Consider the following 23026-nt stretch of genomic DNA (forward strand, 5'->3'; position numbering starts at 1 on the left):
CCAGACAGAAGAATATACTTACCAATCAACCCCTCAATATCAATCTGGAGGTGTCGGCACTTGAAGTCAGGATCAGCCCCATTCTTATGCAAAACTATCTGAGAAATACATTCTTCAATCAACTTATAGTACTGAGGTCTATGGAAGGAAGAGAACAAGGTTATTAGAGGAAAACCAAAATATAATTTTCAGAAGCATTCAGGATTAGGAAAAGTTAACTGCTTTCATAACAGAGGGACCTGAGAAGTGTTCCCTAAAAGACCGTCTCATAAAACTAACAGAAGTCCGCTGCCATGCTAGGAAACTCCCTCTTCTACAACAGCTATTCCATCTACTTTAGATAATCAAAACTTGTTGCCATCTACCATCTGGTGCCAATCATTTCCCATCTAAAAGTCAGACTTGATCCTTTCTGTGATAGCTAGCTGCTGAATCTCTAGTGCTAGGCAACCTGAAAGAACCTTATATGGTACCTCCCCTGATTATCATCTTTACTCCACCTTACCTCCCCTCTTCAAAAAACGAAGCACATTTTACCTTATACATTCTGACCACTTCCATAAGGATGCCATTCAGTCAGATTAAAAGGACAACTGATAACTCCTTTTATATGTGACTAAAAATGAACTGTAATCCTTGTCTTTGTCCCTTTTTTCCCCTTTAGAGACAGTCTTTGAATTTAAGGATTTTGCTCTCTCTACTTAGGCTCAAATTCAATACTTCTCACAAGTATACCATCTTACCTGGCCTCATAGTCATTTCGGACCAAGAGCAAGTGCTGCAGGATGGACAGGAAGTGTGGCTCTGCCTTTGAATCTTTCACTGTGTTTAAGAGAATCTGGAAGACATCACTGAAGTCAGTGGAAAAGAGGAAGAGGCTAAGGAAAGCATATTTTTTAGAAACCATGTTGACAGGTGGATTGCCCTACTCTTGGTAAAAGTCACAAAATGCCACTTCTAACAGTCATTTCTCTTATAAACATTACCCAAAATTTTTAGTTCCATAAACTTCCTCAGGCCAAAGGACTGGTGAGTTGGGTATACTATACATGGAGATAAGAGGATTGCCAGTACTTGGCTTGAAGATAAAGCAGTAGGCAGAAAAGATAACTGCCTACAAGTCACCTGTGTCAAATAGCAATATGCAGCCAAACTACTCCCTCTGTCAGTCTCAGGGACACTGAGAAGAAAGCAAATTACAAGCCCACTCCCCAACTTGTACATGTTCTCCAAAGGCTAGCTCTATACTTTAGTAAGCTAAGATCTCATGTTCTAGGAGGTTCATACTCATTTTGATAGTTACTTCCATGTTGAGGAATCCTCAGATCACTTTCCTCATTTCTCTGCTTCAAGTTGAGGTAAATAAAGCCGACTGCAATCAAAAGACATCTGCCTTACCTACTGAGAAGATACACAGGCTGATGCCCTGTTCTGAGTCCTCAGGGATCTACACTAAATGTCTCATATGTCTTGAACCCAGTCCATAAAAAGGATATTCCATCTCCATTCGAATGTCATCTAGCCGTCCCTTTAGGTCATAGGAATCTTCTTCTCCTTGTTCATCAAACACAGTTAGTTGCACTCTCATATCATCATTTTCAATTTCTCGAAGGTCCTGTCAATGACAAAAGTACAAGTCAGGGAACCCAGAAGTGTCCTATGCTGGCTAGAAACCCAAGCCTTTCAGCCTGGTTCTTAAATTGAAAGCTGAAGTTACACCAGAAATGACAGGGCTATCAGAGCAAGCAGGACACAGTGTGGCTGTCCTAACAAAGAGCTGAATCTCACCTGCAACACCTGATGCAGCCCCAGGCGCATCAGTTCACTTCGAATGTGAACTCGGAAGTCAAGTTCTTCTGCTGGTGTGATGAGAGCATTGATCAGCTGAAGGCAGCCCACCTAAAATGAGAAAATTCAGCAGTATGTCATTGTAGACTTCTAGAGATCCAGATTCCATTTTCTTTACATGCGTACTGATTGTAATGTAATGTAGAAAATGTAGTACAGGGGCAGCCTGGGTGGCCCAGTGGTTTAGTGCCACCTTCAGCCCAGGGGCTGATTCTGGAGATCCGGGATCAAGTCTCACGTCGGGCTCCCTGCACGGAGCCTGCTTCTCCCTCTGCCTATGTCTCTGCATCTCTCTATCTCTCTGTGTCTCTGTGTCTCTCATGAATAAATAAATAAATAAAATATTAAAAAAAAAAAAAAAAGAAGATGTAGTACAAAACTACAAAAACTTTCTGCTAGAGCAGTAAGACCTCATTTGAACCCAGGTCTAGAGCTCAGAGGTCTAACTGATTCCAAGGATTTGATGGTATACTTTGTTCTTGGCCTTGGCTTTCCTAGCATATAAATACATAGCATGCCCTTTCCCCCATCTCAAAATAAGGAAAGCTGCTTTTTCTTTGCCTTCTTGGAGAGAAGGATAATCATCTTCCCTTCAGAACAAATCCTGAAATATATACAGGCAAATTTGTTTCATTGTGCGCTTCACTTTATTGCACTGCTCTATGTAGTGCATTTTTCCTACTAACTGAAGGTCTGTGGCAACCCCATGTCAAGCAAATTTATCAGTGCTGATTTTCCCTTTTTTTTAGATTTTATTTATTTATTCATGAGAGATGGAGAGAGACAGAGAGAGAGAGAGAGAGAGAGAGAGGCAGAGACACAGCAGAGGGAGAAGCAGGCTCCATGCAGGGAGCCTGACGTGGGACTGGATCCCGGGTCTCCAGGATCAGACCCTGGGCTGAAGGCAGCACTAAACTGCTGAGCGACCCAGGCTGCCCCCAGTGCTGATTTTCCAATAGCACTTGCTTACTTCTTGTCTCTGTGTCATATTTTGGTAATTCTCAGAGTATTTAAAACTTTTTCATTATTTTATTTGTTATGGTTATCTGTAATCAGTGATTATGACTTGCTGAAAGCCTGTATGATAGTTACATTTTTAAGCAAAGTAATTAAGGTAGGTAGAGTGTTGTTGTAGACCTAATACTACAGCACACATGACTACGGTATAGAGTAAACATAACTTTACATGCATGAAACTGGGAAACCAAAGAATTCATTTAACTCACTTTACTAAGATATTTGTTTTATTGTAGTGTTCTGGAAGCAAACCTGCAGTATCTTCAAGGTATGCCTATAGCTGGGAACTATTCCAAACGAACCTAAGTCCTTCCATCTTGAATTTTATTCTTGGGCCCAGTTTCAGAGGATATACTTGCCTTGAGTGCAATGGAGGTCCCACTTTTTAATCCATCCAACAATGGCTGGAAACGTTCCACCTCATCCATCTCAGCTCTTTCTGTCATCGCTGTCAAAACTCTCTCATTCCTGCCCAGGAGAAAGGAAAGGGAGAGAAATGTCCAGGTGCTCTGACACAGACAGGCACAACCAATAGATTATACAGAGGCACAGATCGGTTAGGAAATAGAACATTATCAAACATCAGACTTCCAACATTATTCTCCTCATCACCTAGGGTAGGGACCAGAATCTACTGAAAACTAAGGACAATCTCCTCAGAAAAATGTATTCCCTAAAACCCTATTCTTAGACTCCTATCTATGGATACCAAATTAAGACACTCGTTCTATGGAGCATAAACTGTTTAAGTTTTGGAGGGGTAGTTAATATTACCAGTTTTAAATGCACATAACATTTGGCTTACTTCTAGAAACTTATTCATAAATGTGAAAGGAACATATGTACAAACATCATCTGTAATAGTAAAACAACTTATCACCTAAAGCAGGGCCAGAATCTGCTAAGAAAAAACAAAAAATTGTCTACCTAAAAAGTCTAACAATGGGGAAACAAATAAATTATGGGATATACATACTATGGAATCCTAAACAGCCACTAAAGATAAGGTAGATCTCTAAGTACCAAAACAGAAAAATGTTCAACACTAATTGTTAAATTAAAAAATTTAAAAAAAAGGGGGTGAGAGGAAACAAATGATATGATTCAGTTTTTATTAAACCAAACTGCTCCACAACAATAAAAATCTATCCTATGCATGTGATTTGTTTTATAGGTATAAGCCATCTTTCCTTAGTTCTAAGATACCATCTTCAGGAGTGGCAGAAAATATCTTAGAAGCCAGAAATACAATTTGTTTGTACTAGTAAAAAAATCTATGAGACTATACCAAGCCATTAACACTGGTTACCTCTGCAGAAACAGGATTTACAGAAGGGATGAGGCTGTTAAATTTCATTTTATATGTTTCTATATTGTTTGAGTTAAAAAAATAAAGTTGTATTACTTCTGAATTTAAGAAAAGCAAAGTAAAAGCAACCCCAGTTCTAGGTAACATAGACGTTAATGGAGCTCTAGGAGATGCCCTACAGATTACCCCTCTGATAACCAGAAGTACACTAAGGACAGCACTAAACACCTCATGATCCTTCTTAAACATTACGATTCACAGTGTTCATGCCTTGGTCTTACCTAGTATTCAAGACAAAGTGGATACCCAAGCAACTCAATTTTCCTCTAGACTAGGGAAGATGGTAAAAAAGAGAATGTAGAAGAGCTATAACCCAGTCACATACATGTCCTCTGGCTGCGGTAAGATACAAAGAGCAGAAAGCAGCTTAGCTGCATCAATCATCATGTTGGGGACAGCAGGATCCATGGCTCTGACCAGCAGCAGGATTCCTTCTTCTGCTTCCAGCATGGTCTTAATTCCAAACTGGTAGGACAAGAACAGAGAAGGGAGGCTTAATGATGACAGCATCTAACCAGGGACAAACTTAGGAACTGTTATGGGCTGAATGGTGTTTCCCTCTAAATTCTTATGTTGAAGTCCTAACCCCCAATACCTTAGAATATTACCTCATTTGGAAATAGGGTCATTGGTAGATTCAATTGCTTAAGTTACAACAAGGTCTTACTAGAGTAGGATGGACCCTTAATCCAATATGACTGTTGTCCCTATAACATGGAAACATGTTGACACAGAACACACACACAAGAATACCTTGTGAACATGAAGGCAGACATTGGGATGAGGTATCAAAAAGCCATGGAATGCCAGATATTGCAAACAAGCTACCAGAAGCCAAGAGAGAGGCATGGACCATAGTCTCCCTCACAGCCCTTGGAAGGACTCGATCCTAACAACACCCTGATCTTAGATTTAGGGCCTCCACGAACTATGAGACAATAAATTTCTGTTGTTGAATACACAATGTGTAGTACTTTGTTATAGCAGCCACAGCAAACTAATACAGAGGCAGACCTCTTCCACAGCTAAATAGATAAGAGCATAGATACAACACAATTTTACATTCGATACAACACAATTATAGGTCTTTAAGAATAAAAATCTTTGATTCTTTTATTTCTTTTAAATGTCCCCTCACATCCAATGAAATAAGTTAACTGTAACAAAATTAAACAATGAGGAAGATAGATCTGCATTCTGGAACAAACAACTGTGAGAGTCTTGAGTTCAAATAAGAAAAGAAAGAAAGGAAGAAAGAAAGCATGCAAGAAAGCAAGAAAGGAAGCCAGGAAGAAAGAAAGGAGTGAAGAAGGAAGGTTGGTAGGTTGATTCTAAAGTAGGAACAGTATGGAAAACAAACTAATAAGCAGAGAAAAATAAACCTTCCAAAATCAATAAATACAGATCAGGAAATTCACAAGCATTAGCAAAACAAAGTATAAAAAAAAGGAAGGACAGTGAGCCTATGTTCTGAAACAGACATCAGAACTGGGAAAAATGGTCCATAGAGACATACCTATGTGGCAATCAAAAAGTCCTAATACTAAAAGGGAAAGCTAGAAGTCTTAAAGCTCATAACCCCAGGCCCTTTTGGAATTTGCCAATAGAGAAGAAAACATAGGGTTCATGATGCAGGTTGGAATGAGAATGGGAAAAATCTCACCTTATTATTCATAAACGCTTTCAAGCAACGGATGATCTCATGCTTGTTACGACTGTCGTAGCTTCTGTATGTAGAAGACATAATCAGTGAGTTCCCTTTATTGTATAGACCTCTCCCATTTGACTTTTCTATTTTACAACACAGGTCTTTAGAACATCCCCAACTAGTAGCTGAGTAAATTCTAGCACACAGCAATTTGTCTTGAAGCACTGGCAAAAACAGGTGGTTGAAGAGGGATTGCCACCATCAGATCTTTGGTTAATCTTCTCGTAATCACAGAATTTAGTACAACATTAAAATCTTCTGTTTAACTCCCTAGACTTCTTTCTAAGTGCTAAATCTAATCAGGATAACATCCTATCTATTATTGCTTGCTTCACTACATCAAAGGTTTTAAGCCTGTTCATTCAGGAAGTATAGGCCTTGTGTTTTGTTTTGGAAAGATCTCAAGAAATAGAGAAGTCACTGTGGGTCAGGCTGACTTCAATGTAGCCTAAGACAGCCCAAGATATCCTGAGAACTATTCCAACCCTAAAGACTGTTAGAAAGGGATGCCTGAGTGGCTCAGTGGTTGAGAGTCTGCCTTTGGCTCAGGGTGTGATCCTAGGGTCCTGGGATCAAGTCCTGCATCGGGCTTCCTATAGGGAGCCTGCTTCTCCCTCTGCCTATGTCTCTGTCTCTCTGTCTCTCTCATGAATAAATAAAATCTTAAAAAGAAAGAAAGAAAGTAAGTTAGTCAGTCCCCAAGAAGAGGTCCCAGAGGAGCTCTGAATGAACTCCGAGCCCACTTCCCATCGGGTAAGAACCTTTGCTGCAAGACCCACAGTGTGGTCCACAGCCTGTGCTATGCACGGTGTTCCTCTTCTCTTTCCTGTGTCTATAATCATCAGTCATCCTCTAGTTTGCTCAAAGACAAACCCTGTTCTCAACTAAAAGCATATTCTGGTCCACAACTTCTCATTTTAGTGCCACTTTCTCCCTTAGAGCAGTCAAGTCCCCCACTACCCTTCACCGGGAAGATGTCAAAAGTTCAAAGTTCTCACCCAGCACTTTCCTCTTTCTCATCATGGAGTCGTTTAAGGATGTCCAATAAAGAGGCCAGGCCCTCAGCACCAAATGTTTGCACCCAGCTGTAAGGAATTGAAAGAGACAATGCAATATCAAATCAAATCAATCAGCAATTATTCACCCAAACAAATTCTACCCTGACAGTCTTTCCTCCCAATCCAGAACTCTCATATGCCCTGACTCCTCTGATCTTCAATCCTCATCAGTAAACCTTAACCTTGGGTTCTTACTCTTGTTACCACCTCAGAATCCTTACCTGACGGGGTTGTTGTTGAGGGAGACACGAAGGGACTCCAGGCAGGTGAGCAGAGGCATATCCCGCAAGCCTGACCTCAACTCCTGAATGTACATCATGGCAGACCTAGAGCTCTCCTTCTGGCTCATGCCCTAGATGGGAGCATATGGAGAAATTAGTCAACACTGGACCCAGTCATAAACTGGACTAGCATTAGTCATTACCTTCTGAATATCAAGGAAGACACACATCATACATATGTATGATATACATATGTATACATACATACATATCCTATTCCCCATATGCACTTCATGAAGACTAAATCAGGCAAAAAGTATGTCAATGACGCTAACTCGAATGAGAGTAAAACATGAGTAGGCTTGTGTGACAGAATAAAGTAAGAGTGATGAAGGCATAAAATGTTTTATAAAATTGGTAAAACAAACAGGTCCAAGATAAGGGCAGAGTCTCCCATGTCATGGGTACCTGCCCCAGGACTCACAGCCTTAGAGGTGTGCAAGTATTGGGACACCATCTCCCTCTTGATGATAATGTCCTTCTCCCTCAAAGGCTGCTGTTTCTCCTCGTTCAGATTCATATCCAGCTAGTAGAGAAAAAAAAGAAAAAAGAAAAAACAAAATTGTATCAAAGTCCTTATAAGTTTTCAGTGTTTAATATTTAGTATACTTAGTAAAGAGTTAAACACATCAAATGCTTACTGAATAAGTAAAGTGTTCCTGATCCCTTGAGATTTAATCTATTACATATTGCAGATAATGAAAATTCCTCAGGGATAAATGTTAATGGTTAACATTTTAGCATAAATTCTTACAGACACTTTTATACATTTAATGTTTTTCTTAAATATTAAGATGATAGATGAAAAATTTATTTTTTATTATTGAAAGAAAAGCACATAGAATGTTTTTTGTACTTGGGATGGTCTTTTTTTTTTTTTTTTAAGATTTTTATTTTTTTCATGAGACACAGAGAGAGAGAAAGAGAGGCAGAGACACAGGCAGAGGGAGAAGTAGGCTCCTTGCAAGGAGACTGATACGGGACTCTATCCCGGGACTGGGATCACGCCTTGTACAAAAGGCAGACGTTCAACTGCTGAGCCACCCAAACATCCTGTACTTGGGATGATCTTAGAAATCTCTTCTGGATGATGCTGGAGTCCCCAGATTGCGTCCTATATCAGGCTCCCTGCATTGAGCCTGCTTCTCCCTCTGCCTGTCCCTGCCTCCCTCTCTCTCTGTGTTTCTCATGAATAAATAAATAAAATCTTTAAAAAAAAAAAAAAAGGATGAAAAACTCTGATGAAATAAAACTTAAAAAGAACATTAGTACAAGAGACCTTATCTGGAATTGTGATTTGAATGAACAGTTTTTTAAAAATGACCCAACTGAAAAAAAAAAAAATAATGACCCAACTGGTGAAATCTGAATGCTGGCCATGATAGGCAATTCTATTAAAGAATTACTGGTTTTCAAGAATTAAAGATTTCTGGCTTCTTTAGAAAAATAAAAATATCTGACACTATTGGGCTAGCTTTTCCAACTGGAGTGCTACAAAAGCTATTGGCACTGAATCACAGTTGGCCTTCCTAACAGAAAGGCCCAAAGTTCTTCTGCATTTGGCCACAGTCTCCTCTTCTTTTCATCTGCTATCTGGCCTTATTCCTGCCGCCTCCCTGGCCCTAAAGACACATACATTTGCAATCCAAGTCCAAGGGATGGTCTTAGTTCTTACAGTACTTGGACTGAGAGAAAAACTGAAAGCTGTAGTGAAAAAAAAAAAAAAAATAGTACTGGCTTAGTGTTTACTACATACCAGGCCCAGCGTTAAAAATTCTTATCCCAGGGCAGCCTGGGTGGCTCAGCGGTTTAGCGCCACCTTTAGCCCAGGGTGTGATCCTGGGGATCCGGGATGGAGTCCCACGTCAGGCTTCCTGCATGGAGCCTGTTTCTCCCTCTGCCTGTGTCTCTGCCTCTGTGTGTGTGTGTGTGTATTTACTCTCATGAGTAAATAAAATCTTAAAAAAAAAAAAAAAAAAAAACATGCTTTTAATTAAGTTAGGTCTGCTACTAGTCTCTGTTTGCATCTGAAACTATTCAGGCAACAAACAGGTCTTATGAAGCTTTGGAACCATGTACTCCAAACTTTACAAGACTTAGCACTACAGCACATTCACTGAGGGTCCTGCTCACTCAATGTCCCTCACTGAGGACAGGAAAGCCACAATGAGTACTTCATTACTCAACTGACTTTGGCCACAATCTTCAAAGATCTTCTAGGAATTACAGCATCAGAATTTTCTTTTCAGATTCACCACTAAATAGAAGTGCCTTTCCATTCCTCAGTCTCTTTTTGTATAAAATTCATGGTTAATGCTCTAAAACTTTACCCTGGCTAACCCAAAGGTGGTCTCCACACTACCACATGAGTTGCTCCACTCACTTTATGTCTTTGTAACTAACATACTGCTGTGCAGAAGGACATTAACAAAGTGGTCACTGATCAGGTATTTCCAAGCCTAACTCATCGATTGCTTTGGAAGGTTCTGAGAACCAATATCACCATTTCAAGTTGCAGAAAGTCAAAGTCATGACAAATGGTAAGTATCACAGTGAAGGAAATTTGCTAGAAATTTTCTATGGACAGGTGGGTGTATATTTAGCCACTTTGTTAATAGGACTATTAAGTTCTCTGTTTTTTTTTTTTTTTTTTTTTTTTTAATTTTTTTTATTTATTTATGATAGTCACAGAGAGAGAGAGAGAGGCAGAGACACAGGCGGAGGGAGAAGCAGGCTCCATGCACCGGGAGCCTGATGTGGGATTCGATCCCGGGTCTCCAGGATCGCGCCCTGGGCCAAAGGCAGGCACCAAACCGCTGCGCCACCCAGGGATCCCTTAAGTTCTCTGTTAAGCCTGAAATTCTTCATAATTAAGAGCCAATTAAGGGGGATCATGCCCAAAAGAGTGCCCACCACACCCACAAATGCATTTTCAGAAAAAAAAAAAAAAAGGAATATTTTGAGGTGGGGAAACTTACCAGCATCTGTTCAAAGAGTACTAGAACTTGCTCATCTGAAACGTCTTGCAATGACTGTGCTGTGGGGTCATCCCCATATGATGCAGAGGAATTTCTATGAGCAGAATTGGGCTTTTCCTTCTCCTTCTTAATTCTCATGCTGGTAAATCTCTCCAGCTGAGAAAGAGAAAAAAGTATTAGCAGCGATCCATTTTCATTTGCACAACAAACCACACATGAAGTAGCCAATTTTCGAACTTCTTATTTGTGCATGGTTCCTCTGGTTTGTGGGCACTTCAAGTCTTCTGACATAAAAACAAGAAATCTCTCATCTAATTTAGTACACTGACTGTACTCTCATCTTCATCCAAAGATAAGAGGACTGAAGTATTAGGATTTGAAACCTCTCTACAAAGAGAAAACTTTGTTCTTGAGCTCTCCTGCCATTTCTAAGTCTTCCAGCAATACAAAACTCATGTATAGAATTATCTGAATAAAATGCCATTTCTTTCCCTCAGAGGATCCCTCCCTTCCAGAGGTTGAGTATGACCATAGAATTTAGTAGATGTAAGTTATGCAGAATAAACAAATGCCTTAAAACCAGGAACCATTACTTTTTTTTTCTTCTGTATACTCTAAAACCCCTGTTATGCAGGCAGCAAAAGTTCAATATACAGTCTTCAAAATCCCTTCTGCAAAGAATACAGTGTACTTCAGAGGTATATATGCCACCTCTGTGCTAACCAAAGATTCATGAACCATTCCCCAAACCTCAAGTACAGATGCTCAAACCAAAGAGCCACCAATAAGCTGCAGCTTGTTAGCTCTACCTGTTTGAAAATGACAGTATCTTCAAGCACTGTGGGACTTTAAGTGATAGAAGTAGTATTCAGACTGCAAGTCAGTTATGAGTTTAAAGAACATGCCTACCCTTGGAAGCCAATGAATATCCCAGGGGAATGCATGCAATGGGCCAAACACAGAGCAAAGAGTTAGGAAAAAGCTTTGGGAGGTTCTGAGAATAGAACCAATATCACCATTTCGAGTTACAGAAAGTCAAAGTTATGACAAATAGTAAGTATCACAGTGAAGGAAATTTGCTAGAACATGCACATACTTAAAATTTCCTTACCTCATCTGCCATGAGCCGCTTCAGAGTCTAGGAAACAGGAAAAAAGGAGGGAGAAGGAAGAAAAGATAGATCAGTGAAATTCCAGGGAACCTCCCAAACACCTGATGGGTTGGGGGGAAAAAAGAGTAAGTTGAAAGGATCTAAGCTACTTTCTACAAGCTAGAAGATTTCAGCAAACTATTCCTTAGCACATTCTCTTGTGCAAGGGGCATGAAGGAGTTTTAAGGTCACTAACATATGACTCTTTAGTGGGCAAAACAAGTAGAGAACTGCAAAGACTCTAAATCTGAGGACCAATATGCCTATGAAACATGTTCAACTTCATTAGTAAACAAGGAAATGCTAACTAAAACCACAATGAAATATCGCTTCCCACTCTCAGGACTGGCAAACATTTTCAGGTCTCTCTGGTTGTAGATCAGCAGGAGCTCTCATACGCTATCAGTGGTAATGTAAAGTGCAATGTCCACTTTGGAAAGTAGCATGACGTTATCTAGTAAAGTTAAATACATATATATACACAACTCAACACATCAATTTCTATAAATCTACCCTGCAGAAACTTGCATGTATGTACCAGGATGTATATATAACAAGAATGTTTGCAGCAATACTCTAGTATCTAAAACAGAAAACAATCCAAAGAGTCATCAAGAATAGAATAGATAACCTGGTACCATACAGTGGGTAACAATTAATTACACAGAGAAATTAAATGGACTTACAGCTACTCCAAGAGCATTAAAACTAAATGTGTTATTTCTGGGCAGCCCAGGTGGCTCAGTGGCTTAGCACTGACTTCCGCCCAGGGCATGATCCTGGAGACCCGGGATCGAGTCCCACGTCCGGCTCCCTGCAAGGAGCCTGCTTCTCCCTCTGCCTGTCTCTGCCTCTCTCTCTCTCTCTCTCTCTCTCTCTCTCTCTCTCTCTATGTCTCCCATGAATAAATAAATAAAATCTTTAAAATAAAATAAATGTGTTATCTCATTTATATATCAACTATATTATTTAGGATATAAAATTATAAGTGGAATGATTATCACAAATGTCAAAACCGTGTTGTGACTGCAGAAGGTGACAGAGGGGCTTCTGAAGGACTCACAATGTTCTATTTCTTGACATGGATGATGGCTACATGGGTGTTTGGTTTCATAGTTCTATGTTCTCTTCTGTATACATGCTATACTTAAAAAGAAAATGAGCAGGGATGGTAAGTAGGAATCCTCTGTCCTAATACTTAATTTTAAGTCATATTTCTTTCTGCTAATGTTTTACAAGATTATATACAGTAAAATACCTCTTGACTAACTTCCTCAACTAATGAAAAACTAGCTCTGACCCTGCCACAAAGCTACTTTAACTAACCTTTTTATGGACAAGAAAACTCTCTACCATTATGTTCACATTCCCCATGTCATAGTTCAGTTACATTTGGTGTGAACTATAAATCTTAACTCCCCCCTCCATGGTCTGGAGGAGGCCAAGCTTCCACTGACTGAGGGCTAATCAGATACCTAAAGCTGTAAGAACCTTGCTCAGCATCAACAGAATTTAAAGCTACTTTGTGTGTGCTACTCACTTAAGTTCAAGAATGCAGGGAGAATGCAGGGAGAAGGATATGCAGGGAGAAGGATAATGCAGGGAGAAGGATAGTGAGGCAGACAGTAACACCGAAGGGGACTAACAGGTCCTTTTGTCACAACCCCTTAGGGGATACAGGCTACAAAAAGGATGAGTACATACAATTTAACCACTGCCAAGGTCAAGCTTATTTGCACTGAAAGCAACTGCTTCCAGAAGCTTGTCCTCCAAACTCAAAATGTTCATTCAGAATCAAACAACAACCCTAACAATTCTGGGATGGATGTAACATAGGAACAGAAGTTGAGGCTAATGAATCAGTGCCAGATAGATTGCTCACAGCTGCAGGCTAAGTTAAAGAAAAGGAACCAAGGAACCAAGGTTCCTTCTGCCTACAGACTTTCATTTCTATCCATTTCATTTCTACTACCACTACATAAGCTTATACCATTATTATCTCCGCTTGACTTAACTGCAACAGCTTCCTAACTGATCTCGATGCCTCCAGTCCTGTCGACCCCACACTAAATCCATTCTCCATACCATATCCAAGAGTAATCTTTCTAAAATGCCACACTGTCCACGGTTATTTTCTCATTTAAAATCTTTTAATGGCTCCCTATTGCCCTCAGGTTAAAATCCAAATCTCTAGTGTGGTCTAGGACATTCCTGGCTTCTTTCCCTTGATTCATCCCTCACAAACCCTCTACCTCAAACTCTATCTTCTGGGCATCCTGAATCAGTTGCAGGTCCAAAAACAGATCAAGCCACCCCAGACTTTCCCTAGGCTGCTCCTTCCCTCAAGTGAGACTGTGCTTTCAAGGCTAACTCCAACAGGCCCTGCATGATGATACCAACTCTAATTGGAGAAGTACTTCTTCTCCTTATGTTTCCACAATAATAGGTACTTGCCTGTCTCATAGCCCTAGTTGTGGATTACAGTTGTTCTTGACTATGACTCTTCTATCCTCTTCCAGACTAAGTTCTTTCAGGGCAGAGCCTGAGACTTAGTCATTATATTTCCTATGCACAGATACCACAGTCTGGGGCTGCTTTCCTAAAATACCAAGTCCTGAAGAAGCTCTCAAACCTATTCACTGTTTCAATGAAGAAAACTGAAGCCTAGACAGGTAGAATAAATCACTGAGGTCACATGATCAGGAAAAGGCTGGGTATGAACTCTAGGCTCCAGATGCCAAAGCCTAAAATCTTTGCATTCCCCAAATTCTTCTGCCTTGTTTCCATTTAATACCGACTAACTCTTGCCTTTAGAAACAAAAGTGAATATACTTTTCACAAGAAGAAGATAGCACATTCCCTTGCTTCTCTTGGTGCATTATTAGAAACAGATTTAATTACTTTAAAAAAAAGTACCCCAGGGACGCCTGGGTAGCTCTGTGGTTGAGTGTCTGCCTTTGGCTCAGGGCAGATCCTGGTCCAGGGATCGAGTCCCACAAGTCCCACATCGGGCTCCTGTTAGGAGCCTGTTTCTCCCTCTGTCTATGTATCTCCTTCTGTGTCTTTCAGGAATAAATAAATAAATTCTTTTTTAAAAACTGTGTTAAAAAAAAAAAAAAAGTATCCCAATTAGCATTCCGTTTAAGGACAGCAAAAATGATACATGCAGGATCAAAGTTGCACTTCCCCAAAATGTCCAACAGAGGGAAGCAACTACCAGCAAAGCGAATCCTCCTTTAGTCAAAATTCTGTTTCAGAACCCAAGAGACACCCCAACAGCAAACTCAATTCAATTACTGAAATGTAACCTGTTACTACAGTGTATTGAGGGTGTATTGTTTACTATTATGTTTTCTTTACAGATCCTCTGTACACTGTGCTTGCAAACAGTAAGCTTTACTCATTGTTTTAATTATATCATTAGTTGTGCTGTGGTTTCTCTGAGATACAGAACAAGAAATTCCCAGATCATAAAAAGTATAAATGACTAAAACTAGTGGGGTCCAGGAAGATAAACGCTACTAGAGCTGTATTTGTGCTTTACACTACCTCGATGTCCAAGTTTTTGTCTTTAAGTTCTCTAATTGCCCCACCTGTCTCTTAATGTTTTTTTTTTTTAAGATTTATTTATTTATTTATGATAGAGAGAGAGAGAAAGGCAGAGACACAGGAGGAGGGAGAAGCAGGCTCCATGCTGGGAGCCCGACGTGGGACTCGATCCTGGGACTCGATCCTGGGACTCCAGGATCACGCCCTGGGCCAAAGGCAGGCACCAAACCGCTGAGCCACCCAGGGATCCCCTCTTAATGGTTTTATTCTCACCATTCTCCTTGCCTGCAGTCAATTCCCCAAACCAAACCCTTACTCTCCTAACCTGTTGGCACGAAATACTTCATCTTCCTGTCCGTCCTACAGAGTCTTACTAAAATTTTTAACTACAAATAAAGATATTAAAAGAAACATAGATACTAAATAAAATCTTTTTAAAATATCAAAATCTGCTCACAGACACAGATTAATAGGAACTACTAGATAAAAGACAGTAGACTGAACAAAGCACCTAATTTTTTCCCCTCTTGAAACCCTTCTAAATCTACAGAAAAAGATTTCTTGAAAAGAAAACAATGATGGAAGGAAAGAGCCTACAAGGTTGGGAAGAGCAAGAAAAAGCACAATTGCAACCAAATTTTGAAGCTGGGGAAAAAATAGACTAGAGATAAACCTAAAAGACCTAAGAGGGCAGCCCCCGTGGCACAGCAGTTTAGTGCCACCTGCAGCCCAGGGCGTGATCCTGGAGACCCTGGATCGAGTCCCACGTCGGGCTCCCTGCATGGAGCCTGTTCTCCCTCTGCCTGTGTCTCTGCGCCTCTCTCTCTCTGTCTCTATGAATAGATAAATAAAATCTTTAAAAAATAAAAATAAATAAAAATAAAAGACCTAAGAAAGCTGAGTCCTAAACCAGAAGTAGGAAAAGACAATAAGCAATTGTAATTATATTTAACCATCCTCAAAAGGCTGAAGAATTAGCAACATGAGGTACCTGGAGACTGGAAGGAGGGGGAGCCTAAAAATAAGCAGATTGGTTGGAAGCTGTTTAAGAAGCAGTTTGGTCTGTAGATCCTTCCAATCCCAATTCCCCTAGCTGTCCTCCTGGCTCATACAAGTGAGACAGTACCCTCCCTTACTCAGCAGAAGTCTGCAAGTTTATTCTTACAGGGTCTCTGAATTGGGAGATGCCAGGCACAATTGTGGGTAGGAATCTTATACCTAAATCTAGGCATAATAGATACTGAGATACCTAGCACCTTTCCCATATAGTTTCTGAAAACCCCAGCAGCCTGAGTGGCCATTAGCCCTGAGGCAGAAAATTAGAAGACTTCTCAGGGGAAATGAAAAATGACCTAAAACTCCTGACACAGTCCAAGTAGATCACCTTGGGAATTCTGCAGTACAATATGGAAGCTACCAGCCACACGTATTAATTGAGCACTTTTAATGTTGCTAGTATGCCTGAGGGAAGAATTTTAAATTTTATTTAATTTTAAATAAATTTAAATTGAAAAACTAATATATTATTGTTAAAATTAAGTATGTTTGGAATATCCTGGGTATGTGAATCTCTTTTCACCTGTAAATTTTATGAAGTCTAAATATACTTTAACTTGGGGCACCTGAGTGGCCCAGTCAGGTAAGCATCCAACTCTCGGTTCTGGCTCAGGTCATGATCTCAGGGTTATAAGATCAAGCACCATACAGGGCTCCGTGCTCAGGGTCCAGTTGGCTTGTCCTCTCTCTCCTCCACTGCCCCTCCTCAACTCCCCACCCAATCCCCACACCCCTATGCACTCACACTCTCTTTAAAATAAATAAATAAATAAATAAATAAATAAATAAATAAATAAATAAATAATAAATAAATAAATAAATAAAAATAAATAAATAAATAGGGATCCCTGGGTGGCGCAACGGTTTGGCGCCTGCCTTTGGCCCAGGGCGCGATCCTGGAGACCCGGGATCGAGTCCCACGTCGGGCTCCCGGTGCATGGAGCCTGCTTCTCCCTCTGCCTGTGTCTCTGCCTCTCTCTCTCTGTCTGTGACTATCAAAAATATAAATAAATAAAAAAAATTAAAAAAAAAATTAAAATTAAAAAAAAACCTGTTTCTAAAAAAAAAATAATAATAAATAAATAAATAAATAAATAAATAAAATTTTTAAATATACCTCAACTACTTATTATGAAAACTTAGCATATAAATTGAAATGTGCTGTAAATATAAAATATACACAGGAGTCCAACAACTTAATATGAAAAACAGAATATAGGGCACCTAAGTAGCTCAGTCAGTTAAATGACTGCCTTCGGCTAAGGTCATGATCCCAGTGTCCTCGGATTGTCCTGGGACCAAGTCCCACATCCAGCTCCCTGTTCCATGGGAAGCCTGCTTCTCCCTCACTCTGCCACTCCTCCTGCTTGTTCTCTCTGTCAAATAAATAAATAAAACATTTAAAAAAGCAGAATAGAAAACATTAATACTTTGGGACACCTGGGTGGCTCAGTGATTGAGCATCTGCCTTCAGCTCAGGGCATAATCACGGCGTCCTGGGATCGAGTCCCACATCAGGCTCCCTGCATGGAGCCTGCTTCTTCCTCTGCCTATGTCTCTGCCTCTCTCTGGGTCTCTCATGAATAAATAAATAAAATCTTTTTTTTTTAAATTAATACTTTTATATTTATTACATACTGAAATCTTTTTATATGCTGATTATACCTAATTAATATTATTTAAATTAATTTCACGTTTCTTTTTGCCTTTTTCTGTGGCTGCCAGAAAAATCATAGATTGCATATGGGACTCATATCTCTATTGTACAGGTCTGTTCTATAGTAAACTGCACAGTAAACAATCTTAACCTGTGCATCAAGAGTTTCCAATCAGTTTGTTAGTCCCTCATTTTTCTTTTTTTTAAAGTAGGCTCCATGCCCAGCGTGGCATCCAACACAGGGCTTGAACTTGTGACCCTGAGATCAAGAGCCAAACGCTTAACCAACTGAGCCATGCAGGCACCTCTGTCAGTCCCTCATTCTTAAACATTAGCAGACAAGCCAGGTTATCAGACATTTGAGAAAAGCCACTAATATACGACACAGAAAAAACACAAAAGACAACTTATCAGACTATGCAAAAATATTTTCAAAATCACTAATTCCAGAAAAGAGAACATAATGCCACTTTATTTTTTTTTTTTAATTTTTATTTATTTATGATAGTCACAGAGAGAGAGAGAGAGAGGCAGAGACACAGGCAGAGGGAGAAGCAGGCTCCATGCACCGGGAGCCTGATGTGGGATTCGATCCCGGGTCTCCAGGATCGCGCCCTGGGCCAAAGACAAGCGCCAAACCGCTGCGCCACCCAGGGATCCCCATAATGCCACTTTAAAAAGAAACATTCAGAAGAAAAAGAACCTACAGAAGTAGAAAATATGAGAACAGAAACTCAAAAGAAAGCTCAATAGAAGGACTAGATTAAAATTGAGGAAATTTTAAAAGCAGAGCAAAACCTCAGAGATGGAAAAATAAGAGAGAAAAGATAAGCAAAGATGAGATCAGTTTGGAAGGCTCAATACACAATAGGAGATAACAGGGGAGCAAGTTACCAATGAAAAAAATTCAAGAATATTTCCCAGTACCAAAGGATAAATCTCCAGCACAAAGGATAAACATAGACCACAAAGGCATATTATGGCAAAATTTCAATACAATGAATACAAAGAATATTCTAAAGATCCGAGAGAAGGGAGAAAAAAATGGTCATATGCAAAGTAATAAGAACAGATTTGGGTTTTTTAACAATATACCAAAAGCTAGATGATAATGGAATAAGGTCTTTAAAAATACGAAGAAAAGTAATTTCAATTTTTTAAAAAATTTTTTATTTATTTATGATAGTCACAGAGAGAGAGAGAGGCAGAGACATAGGCAGAGGGAGAAGCAGGCTTCATGCACCAGGAGCCCAATGTGGGATTCGATCCCGGGTCTCCAGGATCACGCCCTGGGCCAAAGGCAGGCGCCAAACCACTGCGCCACCCAGGGATCCCAAGAAAAGTAATTTCAAATCTAGAATTCTATACTCAACAAATCAATCAAATATTGGGTTCAGAATAGACATTTTCAGAAATAAGCTTTCAAAAAATTTATCACCAGGCATCTCAGAAAGCTATTGTAGGATATGCTCCACCAAAATGAGGGACCAAACCAAGGATGTAAAGGACTTGAAACAAGGGCAACAGGAGACTTAAACCATAAAAGAGGTAAAGGAAATCTCTAGGGCAAAGATTCCAGACAACTGTTCTCTGCCGGAGAGCACAATTTAAAGAGGACTATGACCCTTTGAGGAACCTCCACACAGTTTTCCAGAGTGGCTGCACCAGTTCACATTCCCACCAACAGTGTAAGAGGGTTCCCTTTTCTCCGCATCCTCTCCAACATTTGTGGTTTCCTGCCTTGTTAATTTCCCCCATTCTCACTAGTGTGAGGTGGTATCTCATTGTGGTTTTGATTTGTATTTCCCTGATGGCAAGTGATGCAGAGCATTTTCTCATGTGCTTGTTGGCCATGTCTATGTCTTCCTTTGTGAGATTTCTGTTCATGTCTTTTGCCCATTTCATGATTGGATTGTTTCTTTGCTGTTGAGTTTAATAAGTTCTTTATAGATCTTGGAAAGTAGCCCTTTATCTGATACGTCATTTGCAAATATCTTCTCCCATTCTATAGGTTGTCTTTTAGTTTTGTTGACTGTATCCTTTGCTGTGCAAAAGCTTCTTATCTTGATGAAGTCCCAATAGTTCATTTTTGCTTTTGTTTCTTTTGCCTTTGTGGATGTATCTTGCAAGAAGTTACTGTGGCCGATGTGGTTTATGTATACAATGGAATATTACTCAGCCATTAGAAATGACAAATACCCACCATTTGCTTCGACGTGGATGTAACTGGAGGGTATCATGCTGAGTGAAGTAAGTCAATTGGAGAAGGACAAACATTATATGGTCTCATTCATTTGGGGAATATAAATAATAGTGAAAGGGAATAGAAGGGAAGGGAGAAGAAATGGGTAGGAAATATCAGAAAGGGAGACAGAACATGAAGACTCCTAACTCTGGGAAACGAACTAGGGGTGATGGAAAGGGAGGAGGGCGGGGCATGGGGGTGAATGGGTGACGGGCACTGAGGGGGGCACTTGACGGGATGAGCACTGGGTGTTATTCTGTATGTTGGCAAATTGAACACCAATAAGAAATAAATTTATTATTAAAAAAATAATAAATAAATAAAATAAAATAAAATAAAATAAAATAAAATAAAATAAAATAAAATAAAATAAAATAAAAAACTAGGACTATGAGACCTGAGCCTAACCCTCTAAGACTGTCATCACCATCATTCACTTTTGTTCTGGGCTTTTAAACTGACAATACCTGGTGAACCTGACCCAGTTTTTTGGCTTATTGGTACCATATGTTAATAATTTCTTCCCTTCCTTCCTTACTCTACTGCCCAGACTGCAAGGACACTCATTCCACCCTACAGTTTTTCTACTTTGACTTATCCAGAAGAACTAAGATTGGTCACAATAAGCTTAGAAAAAGAAAATACAAAGCAGTGTACTCCTCTGACCATATTCTTGTTGGATGTCTAATATTTGATCATCACTGCAGCTTTGCCAGGTGCACAAGTATGATGAGCTCTGTGTTTCCCAGGCTTGGCCCAGATACCCTCAGAAAAAGCCCTTGTAAACACTCAGAGAATCTAAAGTCAGTCTCTGTATCTTCTCCTGGGAGCTTCCATCTAAGCGTGGCAATACTGTCATTTACACATATAGAGTAGATTTTTACTTATTACTTAATTTTTAAAATAGTATTTCATTTATATATGCAAACAATTATTGATAAGAAACTTTAAGGAAAAAAAGGGGGGGGGGGACTCAAAATGGAGTCACTTGTGCTAAATCCCAGATCAGCAAGCTAAGGCTTAATATCTAACCTAACTGCAATTTCAACCTCATCCAAGAATGTAACCTTTAACCAATTAATTTAGAATTATGTGATCAGCACTAGTGAGATAATATGCATCATACCCCAAACTAAGGTGACCTTGCCTGAAACAATCTATTATTTGTTAAACACTTGCTTTTCCACCACCTTCTTCCTATAAAAGCCTTCCATTTTGTACAGCTCCTCAGACCTCCTGATTTGCCAGAGAGGATGCTGCCCAATTCAAGAATGGTTGAATAAAGCCAATATGATCTTCAAATTTACTCAGTTAAATTTTTTTTTTTTTTCCTCAGTTAAATTTTGTTTACAGGGATCCCTGGGTGGTGCAGCGGTTTGGCGCCTGCCTTTGGCCCAGGGCGCGATCCTGGAGATCCGGGATTGAATCCCACGTTGGGCTCCCGGTGCATGGAGCCTGCTTCTCCCTCTGCCTATGTCTCTGCCTCTCTCTCTCTCTCTCTCTGTGTGTGACTATCATAAATAAATAAAAGAAAAAAATTTTGTTTACAGCATAAAATATTTTCTTTCTAAAAAGAGTAAAAAAGGGGCACCTAGCTGGTTCAGTCAGAGGATGTAATTCTTGATCTCAGGGTTGTGAATTCGAGCCCCAAGTTGGGTGTAGAGATTATTTAAATAAATAAAATTAAAAGGAGTAAAAAAGGGCAGCCCCAGTGGCTCAGCACTTTAGTTCTGCCTTTAGTCCAGGGCATGATCCTGGAGACCCAGGATTGAGTCCCACATCAGGCTCCATGCATGGAGCCTGCTTCTCCTCCTTCTTCCTATGTCTCAGCCTTCTCTCTGTCTCTCTCATGAAGAAATAAATAAAATCTTTTTTTAAATAGGAATTTATTCAATAGAATTAGATGAGTAAATAAGTTTCTAAAGGCCATTAGCTGGTGTCAGAAAAGAGATCAACCAAATTGCATTTATTAAAATGACCTTCATCTTCTCCAAAAGATGCTCCATGTTATCAAATCTTATTTAAATCAACACAGATTGCTCAAAGATGCACTGCATCAAAGGTAACAGCATCAAATGGGGTGCCTGGATGGTGCAGTCATTTAAGCATCCAACTCTTGGTTTTGGCTCAGTTCTGACCTTGGGTTTGAGAGATCGAACCCTGAGTCTGGCTCTGTATGTACTCAGTGAGTAGTCTGCTTGAGTTTCTCCCTCTCTCTCTGCCCCTATCCCGCTTCCTCTCTAAAATAAATAATAAATCTTAAAAAAGATAACATTACCAAACATAAATATATTTCAAAGATAAAATAAACATATTTGGCTGGGTACTGTTCTCCATTAAGACCATCAATCAGGTAGCCCTGATGGCGCAGCACTTTGGCGCCACCTGCAGCCCAGGGCATGATCCTGGAGACCCTGGATCGAGTCCCACATCAGGCTCTCTGCATGGAGCCTGCTTCTCCCTCTGCCTGTGTCTCTGCCTCTCTCTCTGTGTCTCTATGGATAAATAAATAAAAATCTTAAAAAAAAAAAAAAGACCATCAATCAACATAAAAATTAAAAGCTGTCCCCTCACTCCCCGCTTCCAGAGAATAACTCGACTCTGATTCACTCACCACATCCTAATGTAATATGTGGTAAGATAAATCTTTTGGTTAACATCTACAGGAAATAAGAAACTTCCTAGACACTTTATAGTTTGGCTTAAGAAACCCAAAACAAAAAGGTCAAAAGACCCCAAGATATGCCCTGTGAGGCCAAACTAATCAGATGACTTATTGAGTATGAAACATACCCTGATCAATTGTTATCATAATAAATGCAAATGAACTGTAAGATTTCTCTTCCATACTGGATTTGTTGTGGTGATGGTTATATCTTTTAACACTTCAGCTTTTAAAAAGTGAGTAGATACTGGAGCACCTGGATGGCATAGTCAGTTGAGTGTCCAACTCTTGGATTCTTCTTGGTAATTTGGTAATGAGCCCCACATTGGGCTCCATTGTTCAGTGAGTAGTCTACTTGGATTTTCTCTCCCTCTCATTCTGCCCCTCCCCTCCATGCCCACATGTGCTTTCTTTCTAAAAACATTAAATAAATAGATCTTTTAAA

At 39.8% G+C, this 23026-nt stretch overlaps 1 protein-coding gene across 3 annotated transcripts in view; it reads right to left on the minus strand.

Moving 5' to 3' along the window:
- The window catches only part of DIAPH1 (diaphanous related formin 1), a 102681-nt gene that overhangs the window by 60337 nt on the left and 19318 nt on the right, over positions 1-23026 (minus strand). For 2 of the 3 annotated variants that reach the window (XM_041766873.1, XM_041766875.1), the window contains exons 2-13: positions 11371-11397; positions 10260-10415; positions 7706-7807; positions 7222-7352; positions 6941-7027; positions 5898-5961; positions 4560-4699; positions 3225-3333; positions 1789-1899; positions 1497-1615; positions 744-860; positions 23-138 (exon numbers count right to left, since the gene is read on the minus strand). In XM_041766873.1, coding sequence (XP_041622807.1) covers positions 23-138; positions 744-860; positions 1497-1615; positions 1789-1899; positions 3225-3333; positions 4560-4699; positions 5898-5961; positions 6941-7027; positions 7222-7352; positions 7706-7807; positions 10260-10415; positions 11371-11397 — 1279 coding nt within the window. The remainder of the gene's footprint in view (positions 1-22; positions 139-743; positions 861-1496; positions 1616-1788; positions 1900-3224; positions 3334-4559; positions 4700-5897; positions 5962-6940; positions 7028-7221; positions 7353-7705; positions 7808-10259; positions 10416-11370; positions 11398-23026) is intronic. The other variant, XM_041766874.1, reaches the window with a different exon arrangement.

The sequence above is a fragment of the Vulpes lagopus genome, chromosome 8, assembly GCF_018345385.1.
Source record: "Vulpes lagopus strain Blue_001 chromosome 8, ASM1834538v1, whole genome shotgun sequence".
Classification (NCBI taxonomy): domain Eukaryota; kingdom Metazoa; phylum Chordata; class Mammalia; order Carnivora; family Canidae; genus Vulpes; species Vulpes lagopus.